We start from the raw sequence: 11,569 nt of genomic DNA on the forward strand, positions 1-11,569 counted from the left end.
TACTTGTTGCAAGATTCATTACAGTTACAAAAAGTTAGATTTAGATAGTAAAATAAAATGAGATAATTTTAGATGGGCTGAATAAAATATTATTTTTTAATATTATTATTATTTTAAGATTTAAAATTATTAAATTATTTATTATATTTTATGTAAAAATTTAAAAAAATTATAATAATAAGATAAAATAAAATTATTTTTGAATCCAAACAATATTGCATGGGTGTGTTAATAAGCAGAATGGAAAATAAACATTTTTTATAAAAAAATTATTTTTAAGTCGTTGCATAGAACACACCTATTAAATACTTATATATCATAATTTGATTATTTAAAAGATAAATTTTAAATTTTAAAATTTACAATTTAAATTTTAATATTTAAATTATGTAAGTGTTATACTCTATACACCTACTTGAAAATAAAACAATTCTTTTATAAAATGAGGGGATACAATTGTCACCAATCACTTTAAGGTTTGGTTTGAATGTTAAGTGTATCTCATATCAACTATGAATAATAATAAAATAATTTATAAATAATAATAAATAATTTATTAATAGTAATAAATAATTTATAAATAATAATAAAATAATTTAAAAATATAAAACAATTGCATAAATCAAAAGCTGGAAACAAATGACTCTTCTTTTTAAGTTAACAAAACCAAAAAGAAAAAAAGAAAAGCTAAAATTGTCAAAGAAGTGAGGAAATCAAATAGTCTAAAAGTGCAGCCAAATTGCAATGATGGAATGGGACACGGCAAGGCCTACGCTGCGTTTAGACATTGAAAATACATCACGAAAAGTAATATGGTGGTAGAGACTAGACAGCGACCTGACCCCACAACGCCAAAACTAACGTTAATTTCCAACAAATAATGAAAGAGATTATTACCCCTTCTGTCCAATGTCTCATTCCTTTTACTTTTTTTTTTTCTTCTTCTTTGATTTCTTCGTTCAGAGGTCACATGGCATGCTCTCTCCACTGACACAACGCCTTAATTTCTTCAGCCCTGTAGCCTGTAGGTGGTCCATCAGTACGTTCTTCCCACTTTCCAGCATTTACTTACCACACTGTATAAGCAGAACACACTTACCATCTAAACTTTCCTCTGCTGTCTCCCATCTCTTCCTTCTTTCATTTCCTTTGATTTCTGCTATTTCATCCATGGCCGAGGTTGCAGGCCTACTTCTCTCCCCCTTCCTTCAAGTACTCTTTGAAAGAGTTGCTTCCCGCGAGTTCCTTGACTTCTTTCGAAGCCGGAAACTTGACCGTGGACTCTTAAAGAGGCTGGAGATAGTACTGTTGTCTGCGAATGTGGTGCTCGAAGATGCAGAGGAAATGCAATTTACAAAGCCTATGGTGAAAAAGTGGCTTGATGAGTTCAAAGATGCCGTCTATGATGCAGAAGATATCCTGGATGAGATTCAAACTGAAGTCTTGCAATGCAAGTTGGATGCTGAATTTCTTACTGTCGCAACTAAGGTACGAAAAACCATCTCTACTTCTCTTAATCCTTTTGTCAAGGAGATAGAACCAAAGATAAAAGACGTACTCCAGACGTTGGATCATCTAGTAAACCAGAAGGATGCTATAGGTTTGAAAGAAAGCATTGGAGGGAAATCATCCGGAAGATCGTCCACTACTTCTTTGGTTAAAGAATCTGATATTTTTGGTAGGACTGATGATATGGAGGCAATAATTAGTTTGTTGCTCTCAGATAACGCAAGTGGAAATGAGTTGTGCCTTATTGCTATTGTTGGCATGGGGGGACTTGGGAAGACAACCCTTGCTCAACTTGTTTACAACGATGACAGGATGGAGGGGCATTTTGATCTTAAAGCTTGGGTTTGTGTTTCCGATGATTTTGATGTGTTAAAGATGACGAAAACAATTTTAGAGAAACTTGGATTGTCAATTAACAGTGATACAAAGAGTCTAGATTGGCTTCAAGTTACACTACAGCAGAACCTGACGGGGAAGAGATTTCTTCTTGTTTTAGATGATGTTTGGAATAAGAATTATTCAGAATGGGAGGCCTTAAGCAATCCCTTTAAATCTGGGGCAGAAGGGAGTAGGGTGATTGTAACCACACGGGAGAGACGTGTTGCATCAATCATGCACTCTACTGCAATTTACGATCTAAAGACACTACAAGACGATGATTGCTGGTCACTATTTTCAAAACACGCGTTCCATTCTGGTAACTCGGATGCCCATCCAGAGTTGGAAGTAATTGGTAGACAGATTGTTAAAAGGTGTAAAGGCCTACCTTTGGCAGTCAAGACAATTGGAGCTCTCTTGTGGTCTGAACTAGACATCAAGGAGTGGAATAAGATAATGATGAGCGAAATATGGGACTTGCAGAGTGATATTATTCCTGCTCTAAGATTAAGTTACAAATATTTGCCCTTACATCTAAAGCGTTGCTTTGCTTACTGTTCAATTTTTCCTAAAGATCATGATTTCAAAAAAGAAGATTTAATCTTATTGTGGATGGCTGAAGGTTTCTTGCCACAACCAAAAGACAAAGCAATGGAACAAATTGGTGATGATTACTTTGCTGATCTTGTATCAAGATCATTGTTTCAACAATCAAGTGAAGATGCGCTAAAATTCGGAATGCATGATCTTGTCAACGACTTAGCAAGATTTGTATCTGGACAATTTACCTTCATAATAGAGGGTGAAAATTCTCTAGAAATTGTGAACAAGACACGCCATTTGTCATTTCTCATAGAAAGTAGTGGTAATGTTGAAAAGTTTGGGGCACTTCGTGAGGCAAAGGGGTTGCGAACTTTCCTACCAATAGATTCGTGTAGTATGCCGAGAGCTAAAGAACTTGTGCATGGTTTGCTGCCAATGCTAAGATGCTTACGAGTTCTTATTCTGCCCTTTTGTCAAAATTTGACCAAATTGCCTGATTCAATTGGCAAAATGAAACATCTACGGCATTTGGATGTTTCTTGGACTTCAATTAGGAAACTACCTGATTCCATATGCAAGTTGTGCAATTTGCAGACTTTGAAAATATCGTCATGTCAGAAGCTTACTATATTACCAAGAGATATTCATAAACTCATTAATTTGCGTCATCTTGATTTCCGTTATACTCCCATAAAGGAGATGCCCGTACAATTGGGTAGACTATGTTGTCTTCAGACTTTGACCAAATTTATTGTTAGTAAACAAAGTGGAGCGGGCATAGGAGAGCTGGGGAAACTGGCAAATCTTGGGGGGAAGCTCCTCATTTCGGATCTCCAAAATGTTGTATCTCCTATAGGTGCTTTGGTTGCAAGCTTGAATGATAAAAAGTATCTGGAGGAGTTGAGGTTAGAATGGAATGATGATGATAATAATATTTCAGAAAGTCAAAGCGCCGTATTGGACAATCTCCAGCCCCATGCAAACTTGAGAAGTCTCTCTATCATCGGCTATGGTGGTAAAAATTTTCCGGACTGGATCGGGCATCATTCATTTTCTAATATAGCATCTCTTTATCTAGTTAAGTGCAAGCATTGCTCTGTCTTGCCACCACTTGGACAACTACCTTCTCTGCAGTCCCTTTCTATTACTCAGTTTGATGGAATTGATGCCTTGGGTCGAGACTTTTATGGCAATTCTTCTTCTTCAATAAAACCATTTGGAGCCTTGAAAGTTTTGAAGTTTATAGACATGGCGAAGCTGGAGAAATGGTCTGCTTTTGGTGCCGAAAATGAAGGTGGAGCTTTTACTCATCTTGAAGAGCTTCAGATTGTTAACTGCCCCAAGTTAAGTGGAGAGTTGCCCATCCATCCTTCTTCTTTATCTAGACTTGTGATAAATAAATGTCCGTTGTTGGTGACTTCACTTCCAAGTGCTGCTACTCTACGTCAACTGGAGCTAAGAGATTGTAATGAGGCTCTCTTCAAGGAATTGCCAACGGGATTGCAGAAACTTGCAATCGAAGGATTTGATACCCTAGAGTCCGTACCGGAGAGATTGATGGACTTTAGCAGTTGTCTGGAACGGTTAGAAATTAGTGGTTGTCACTCACTTACATCGCTGTCCAGTGGTGGTCTACCTTCTACATTAAAAATCCTTACGATCAAAGATTGTAGGAAGTTAGAGCTTCCAATGCACTGGAACTATTCTTCCCTTGAAAGATTGCGGTTAGAAAATTGTTGTGATTCTCTAGAGTCCTTTCCACTAAACTTATTCTTGAATCTGAAATCCATCGAACTAAATGGATGTAGGAATCTGGAGTCTGTTAATGTTCCGCAACAAGTTGAACTTGATTTTGTGGCCTTGTCATCACTGCTAATAAAAAATTGTCCTAATTTCGTATCATTTCCCAATGGAGGATTGAGTGCCCCAAAACTTAGTTCTTTTCAAATCATCAATTGTCGGAGTCTAACATCACTACCTGACAAGATGCACATACTCCTTCCTTCTCTTTTGCAGTTTTATTTAAAGAATTGTCCAGAAGTTGAGTCATTCCCTGAAGGAGGCTTGGCTTCCAAACTGATTTATATTAGCATCATAGACTGTGACAAACTCTTTGCCAATAGACGGGATTGGGGATTGCAAAATCTGCCCTCCATTCAAGTTGTTACTATCCAAGACAATTGTAAAGATGTGGAGTCCTTTCCGGAGGCAGGATTGCTTCCTGCAAATTTGGTTTCTCTTGACATCAGTAACTTTCCAAATATGAAATCTTTGGACTATAAGGCCCTTCGACAGCTCACCTCTCTTGATCGATTGTGGATCAGTTCCTGCCCTATGTTGAAGTTTATGGAAGAAGAAGGGTTGCCTGCCTCCATTTGTACTCTAGGGATCAACCAATGTGCTTTGTTGGAGAAACAATTACAAAGCAGAAAAGGAAAAGTATGGCGGAAGATTGCTGCTCCCATCCCCCGCATTAAGATTAATGGTACATTGATTTGACAAAAATACAAGTCTAGCAAGAGTCCCCAAGTGCACTTATATTATCTACACCACAAATGGACGACAACAAAGGTATGTGCAGCTTTAACTATATTAACTAATTCCTCAATATGATTTTCCATTCCTGTTTAAGGTTTGCTTTAAAACTCTCTCAGAGTGAAACAGAATGCTTTGCTGTTTGCTCCTTCTCCCTCTGAATTGATTTTTTCAGAAAAGATTATTGAAGTTTGTTGAGTTTCTGTCATGTTATTGCTAGATACTAATGTGAAGTTTGTATAAAGCTGCAGGTTTGTTCCAATGATACATGTTTCTAGACATCTCCTTTTGGATGTTCTTCCTTAATTCCTTAATACGGTCAGTTGCCATTGGCAATAACTGGCGTCATGTGCTTGGAATCAAATTGTGCATCCACATGGGGATTGTGTCTTAAGAAGAGTCCTATCATCTTCTGTTATTGAACTGGGAGTTGCAATGTAAATTCCCCAGAACCTGAACTTGTTGGTAGAACAGAAAGACAAACACAAGTAATTGAATGATTGGCCTCTGGTACTAACTTCTTTGCAATATTAATTGTTAGATGACTAGCTGATTCTTTCATCAATCATTTTCCTTTATTTTTATTTCAAAATTGCATTAAGTTTCTCACATATAATCAAACCCTTCAAAATTCAGTATTCATAAAAAAACTCTCTGAAAAGGGGGGGGCAAAGCTGACCTCTGTGACCCATGGCACCCTCCGCTGCATGAAAGAGCGAAATTCACCCTCTGCGGCGTGGGTGTGTTTCAGGACTAAGGTCGTTTTTTTTTTTTTTTTTTTTTCTTGTATATATATGATTAGATTTTTTTTTTCAACATTTTTTTTCTACCTATGGTACTACGTGGACATGAGTTAACAACTAAAGACGTGTTGCAATTCTATGTGTTGAGATGTGGACATGAGTTATAGCCGTTGCTGCAATTCTATTGGCGTTGACATGATGATGAATGATGCACCTTTAGAATTATAAGTAACAGATGTTCGGATTGATCATTTTAGTTAAAAATGCAAAATCCAAGGACCAAATTCAATGCTTCTCAAAACAATGAGATTATCTTTTAAACAAAAAAAAATTGAAAGCCGGGAAATTAAACCCAATGCTTTAGCAACAAATGTCGTATTATTACTCTCATTTGCCAGAAAGTTTGGCCTCGTTTTCAGATCTGTATATAAACAGACGATACGTTGATACGCAATACATGCCCTCCAGATTGACACTTCCTCAAGGATTGGTTCATTTATCTCGGCAACATGCCTTCAGGACTCGCTAAATTGCACGCCCAAGAACTACAAAAGAAATTTTGACACTAACAAGACAAGCCGCCACTGAATACAAATTATAACTTGGTGTCTGAGCAAAAGTGTCCCGGAAACTTGTGTATGCATGCAGAGAGGGTACATAACAAGCATTACGGGAAGGTCAACAATTGCACCCATTAGGCTACGCAGAAGTGGATGAAAATCAAATATTTCGAAGCCTTCAAAGTTTTGCAAGATATGCCACAATTCAAATCCTATGAGCAACATTAACTTAAAAGTACACAAAGATGATCAAGCCTCCTATCAAACAAGATGGTTTCTACATTAACCCATAGTTTAAGAGGCAAACTTTGAGTCGTCTAATCTCTAACTCTGTACAAACAGCCATATGAAAGAAGAGGATGGGATGAAACACTGGAAACCTTTTGAGAAGCCACAACATGGCCCACTCATCATCTCTTCTCCACCCTTTCATCCATGTCACATGCATAATATAAAAGCCAAGAATGATTTGCCGCCTGGCATACAAATTGCCAAGAATGCTATCAACAGATATACAGGAAATACATCCTGTTCCATCAGGGTGGGGTTCTAATCCTCCATATTGACACCCAACTTCTGCAGGGATTCATTGTATGGCAAGACGCCTTTGTGAGGACTGCTTAGAAGAGATGCTTCCCCATTGCTGGCCTGAACAGTCTCCTTCCTCACCTCTTTCGCCAGCATGCAGATATGATGAGGCCTTCAAGCCGTTGTGATTTTGGTAGTGGTCACCACCATTTACATAATTTTGAGCTTCAGATGCATCATGCCTCCCTCCCTGTTGCCCATGGGAGGAATTCCATGTTTCGGCAGAATCAGTAAGCAACGGTTCCGAACCAGATGAACTTGCAGACTGTGATGAGAGAGCTGGCCCAGAACCTATGCCCTTTTCTTTGGCATCATGGTTCGAAGAATCAACATCACCTTTCTTTGCAAACCGTCCTCCGCTCCCCCTGGCCCTTCTCATAGCATGCTGGTGCCGAGATTCATGGAGATATGGCTGAAGAATATGGGCAAATCAACAAGATATCATAGAGATGGAGCTCAAATTCCACATATGCCAAAACATTATTTCATGACCATGGCATTACAAGAGAGTCTTTGCAGTTTTAAGTTGAATTTATTTATCTCTATATAATGTTTATTGTACAGGTACGTACAACACCAGAAACAACCAAAGTATGCATCATATATCAAAAGGCCAGAGGTATAAAATTTATACTTACCTTTTTATCCATCTCTGTGAAACTTACACTAACATGGAAAGTTCAGAGCACCAATAATAGAGAGCATATCAATACACTTATATTGCAAGAGAATAAGAAATGTTCCACCTCAATTGCACATTTTTTCCTTCTTAATTCAGATACTTATCATGAGATGAAGTACTATCAACTAAGGAAGCAGTATAACATCAGAAAATAATTCAAGCTGAAGCTGCAACCATCTTGAGTAAGAAAATTGCACCAAAATTGAAAAAGAAAATTATACCAAACAACTGAATAAAGCACAAATTTTTGTACCTTTCTAGCCTTTATCAACTTCTTTTCAAGCTCGGCTTTAGCACGTGCCTGTCTCCGCCTCAGAATACCTTGGTACTGTTTGGCATTCACATAAACAGGCTCTTGTGCCATCTCGAGGGGCAAAGGCATCCTAGCATGAGGCATTCCAAGAAAAGGAGGATAACCCTGACCAAGACCATTCCACATAGTAGCAAATTAGTCAAGAGAGAGATTTATATCATGGCCAACGAATTATTTCCATGAAGTTTATAAATCCACCAAAAAGGGCGCACTCAAAGCAAACCACCTTATATCACAGAAAATTATTTCTATTCTCCTTATCATTGTTGTCGCCATTTGGTAGTTGTAGCATAAGCATGGAAAAAGTGTTTTTGAAAAGGTAAACAGCATGGAAGACCACAAAAGATATATATTAAGCATATAAATTATCCGGATGCTGCTAAGTCAACTATAGATCTGCAGACAAGCAATGTGAAACAGAAAACCACCCATGAAGAGAGTTCCAGAGCTTGGCAGGTTGATTACCAAAATTAGTTACATATTCTTAAATGATGGCAGGATCTAAATTAGTAACAATTTTTTTTTTTTTGATAAGTAAATTCGTGACAATCTTAAAGGACAGCAGGTTATCATCTAGGGATTTAACCAGGTTAGAGTATCAAGATAAACTAATAAAAAAGTCGCCTCTAGAAAGGACGACACCAAGATGATTCGCTCCCCTTACGCCCAAATAAGATCATGATCACCGTCTACATTGCATTTTCTCTAACCAGTGGGCATAGACTGACTCTAACTAAGAGCAGATGAGTCCAAGTATTAGAAAATGCAGACCCAAGACAATAAGACACTTTAAAATCCTGTATAGGGAAAAAGGACTTCAATTCTCGTGACCAAGCATGCAGATATGAAAAAAATGAGCATTTCCCACCCTAATCAATTTAATCCCAGCCCCAACTCTGCCTACAAATTTATATAAGAATGAAACAGAAAAAAGAAAAAAATAATGGAAAGAATAATAGGAATTAGTGAAACAACACCTCTCATATAGATCCACCAAATGAATGTACAGGCCAAAGATTTCAGACAAATGATTTACTGACCATAATTTTCAGTACAGTAAAAGTTCCAAATGAATTATGGATCCAATAATTACAAAACAAAATTTAATGGTTTAAAGGAAAAAATCTAGTTTTTGCATAGTTAAGAAATTGAGATAATGCTTTCCAATGGTCGTCCCAAAATCTGAAGGAGCAATGAGAAAACTCAACAAACCGTTAAAAGGACATATTAGGCCAGTCACCCTCAGCTTCCCTGAAGATGAACCGTATGGGTCTGTTAGCTCTTTTCCAGTTTGGTGATATATATACTCTCATTAAATGTCCAGTTCATTACCAAACTACAGAGTAAAAATTACTTAGGAAACTCACGAGACAAGCTCAATATTCTTATCTGAACAACCACAAAATCTATGAACCTGTTAGGTCAATATTGTATAAGAAGATATTCCCTGACCTCAGTTCAAAACTGACGAACAGCCAGAGCACTACCTTACCTCCAACCACTATCTTAGTATGACACCTGAAGCTTAAAAACAGAAGTTAAGGGAGAGAGAGCAAAAAAAATGGAACCAGTGGATACCTGTTAAGTTTTCCAGTTTAATTGGATTGCCAAAAAAAATCCGAAAAAGATAACTGATCCCATATTTGAAGCTCCTTAGCAAGAAGAGTAAAGTACAAAATTTTCAAAAACCAACCATCGGATGGAACATAACATTATAGCAATCAAGTTTATAGGAATACTTAATCCATGCAACATAATAAGCCTCTTCAGGGCGTCATCTCGTAAAAGCAAAGATAAGGGTAGTTTGCCCTTAAAAACCAAAAAGAAATCATCACCTGATGACAAATAATCACGAGTAAACTTACATAAGGTTGATGCCCATAAGCTGCCATCATTCCCCCGTAATATGGATCCTGATATGGATTTGATGCACATGCCTGCAAAAACATTGCAACAAATCTAGGAAATCCTTCAGCACCAACAGCACAAAAGTTCGGGTTGTCTAATTTTATACATTAAACAGAATCTTAAGCCCAAAAAGATCTTCTTTTGCAGGGGGAGGGGGTTCAGAATGAATACACTTACAATTGAGTGACCAACAAGTTCAAGCTGTGCAGGTTGTGTAAGGCATTCATCACGCATAGAAGGTGCAGTTGACGTAACATGCTGCACATTTTGGTGTTCTTGTCCATAATTTCCTGCTGAAACAAGAATTTAAATTATTAATATTTTGATAGATAATATAAATTATTTTTTACTATCTGAAGAACTGGCCGTATCCTCCAAAGATGATGACACAATATTGCACATCTCAATAACGTGTCAAGCTCATAAATTAGAAAATTGTAATAATCGGTTTGTTTATAACATAATTTTATATAGTTCTGTCTAACGATATTATTTTTCTTAGTATAACCATTAGAAGCACCTGATCGTGAATACGTAGTATTTTGTGATTCTTTGGTGGCATCGTCATCTTCCTCATTCAGTTCATTATTTGACAGTGAATGACCATCATTGGAATCTGAACGAGCATTTGGGCATTCCAAAGACGATGAATTGGATACATTCCCCCCTGTCACAGCCGGGGAGATGGGATTGTACCCAATGTTCCGCCACCAAGGTTCAGGATAGACGCTTGACGGCGGAATGGCATGTGAACCAAGGTCTAGCCGATTTGCATTTTCTGATTTTGACTGCATACCTCCCGAATTCCTTATAGAAGTAAAGGTCCCTTTATTCCCTGTACAAATGTGGATAGAAAATAGCCCCAAGTCAGCACACAAAACAGAGACACAGGAAACGGGATCTTAAATTAATCTAAGCACCATGGCCGTCCAACTTAAAAGAAAAAGAACTCCTTTGCCAAATAACCACGAAAACTCTCGCTCTATGGTCTCGTAAGATTCTGGATCTTCTGGTACTTATAATTTCACCAAATACTCTAAGCAACCAAACATAGCATAAGACCAAATCTTTTCACACAAATAGCACCGGGCAATTTACGATCACACCGTCAAGTTTAAATTCGTCAATTCCCAGTCATGTAAACTCAAATTGATTTTCAGAATACAATCACGCTTGAAATCTCAATTTCCCCCCATTCCCATAAACAGAGCAAAACCCAATTTCCCACATGCAAACAATCTCTTGATTTCAATTTCATGCTTTCATTCCAGACTCCTCAAAAAGCCCATCACATATCCCAAAAACCAAATAAAACCCAGTAAAAAATGAAACAATTTCGACTAAAATCCAAAATTCCCGATAACTCGAGAAACCAAACCCATAATCAAAAATTCAATTGCGTCTAAAAAAATCAAGGAAATTGAAAAACCTGAAAAGTAGTTAAGGGAAAATCTAATAACTTACTTGCTCTGGGGCAGAAACAAAACCCTAGATTTTTGGTAATCGAGAGAATCCAAAGGGTCAATCTAATTTCTCTGCAGTTCTCTTCACACTGTGAGAAATTCTAACAGTGATGGAAGACCTTCCCTATAAAACTTCTCCGAGGCCCAAAAAAAGGCTCTGATTGCGTCACCAAGGCTGCGTCACTAATCCAGGGCCCACATTGGTTAAAACTGTTTACTGATCCGACACGTGGAAGGCTACTGACCCGGTACTTGCTGATCCGGTTTTTTGTTGGTTTCTGCGGTTGGCAATTGGCTTGGAAATGGGGTGAAAAGGCGAAAGCAGGTTACCGGTTGAAAAGCGAGGG

The 11,569-nt window shown here is 37.6% G+C and overlaps 2 protein-coding genes across 4 annotated transcripts; one reads left to right on the top strand and one right to left on the bottom strand.

Annotated features, from left to right (window-relative positions):
* The first annotated feature begins 971 nt into the window (after window positions 1-971).
* Window positions 972-5,495, top strand: LOC108998709 (putative disease resistance RPP13-like protein 1). Of its 2 annotated transcripts, none has more exons than XM_035685025.1 (2): window positions 972-5,001; window positions 5,211-5,495. In XM_035685025.1, the coding sequence occupies exon 1, from the start codon at window positions 976-978 to the stop codon at window positions 4,927-4,929; it is 3,954 nt and encodes a 1,317-aa protein (XP_035540918.1). In that variant the 5' UTR covers window positions 972-975; the 3' UTR covers window positions 4,930-5,001; window positions 5,211-5,495. The 2 variants fall into 2 exon arrangements, with proteins under 2 accessions (XP_035540918.1, XP_018830915.2); XM_018975370.2 differs by having other exon boundaries at window positions 5,217-5,495.
* Window positions 5,496-6,418: 923 nt separating this feature from the next.
* On the bottom strand, window positions 6,419-11,341 carry LOC108998712 (nuclear transcription factor Y subunit A-1). Of its 2 annotated transcripts, none has more exons than XM_018975380.2 (6): window positions 11,224-11,341; window positions 10,280-10,594; window positions 9,937-10,049; window positions 9,717-9,788; window positions 7,792-7,956; window positions 6,419-7,268 (listed from the first exon to the last, which is right to left on the bottom strand). In XM_018975380.2, exons 2-6 carry the CDS (start codon window positions 10,551-10,553, stop codon window positions 6,855-6,857), a joined length of 1,038 nt encoding a protein of 345 aa, XP_018830925.1. In that variant the 5' UTR covers window positions 10,554-10,594; window positions 11,224-11,341; the 3' UTR covers window positions 6,419-6,854. The 2 variants fall into 2 exon arrangements, with proteins under 2 accessions (XP_018830925.1, XP_018830923.1); XM_018975378.2 differs by having other exon boundaries at window positions 9,937-10,052.
* Window positions 11,342-11,569: the final 228 nt, after the last annotated feature.

This window comes from Juglans regia, chromosome 14, assembly GCF_001411555.2.
Source record: "Juglans regia cultivar Chandler chromosome 14, Walnut 2.0, whole genome shotgun sequence".
Classification (NCBI taxonomy): domain Eukaryota; kingdom Viridiplantae; phylum Streptophyta; class Magnoliopsida; order Fagales; family Juglandaceae; genus Juglans; species Juglans regia.

Bases quoted from the DNA above. Each gene is read 5' to 3' on its own strand.
- LOC108998709 (XM_035685025.1), top strand. From the start codon at position 976: ATGCTCTCTCCACTGACACAACGCCTTAATTTCTTCAGCCCTGTAGCC.
- LOC108998712 (XM_018975378.2), bottom strand. From the start codon at position 10,553: ATGCAGTCAAAATCAGAAAATGCAAATCGGCTAGACCTTGGTTCACAT. The intron at 10,053-10,279 runs GTGCTTCTAATG...TTCTTGTTTCAG, and splicing joins TACTACGTATTCACGATCAG to CAGGAAATTATGGACAAGAA. The intron at 7,957-9,716 runs GTAAGTTTACTC...GGTCTTGGTCAG, and splicing joins CTTATGGGCATCAACCTTAT to GGTTATCCTCCTTTTCTTGG.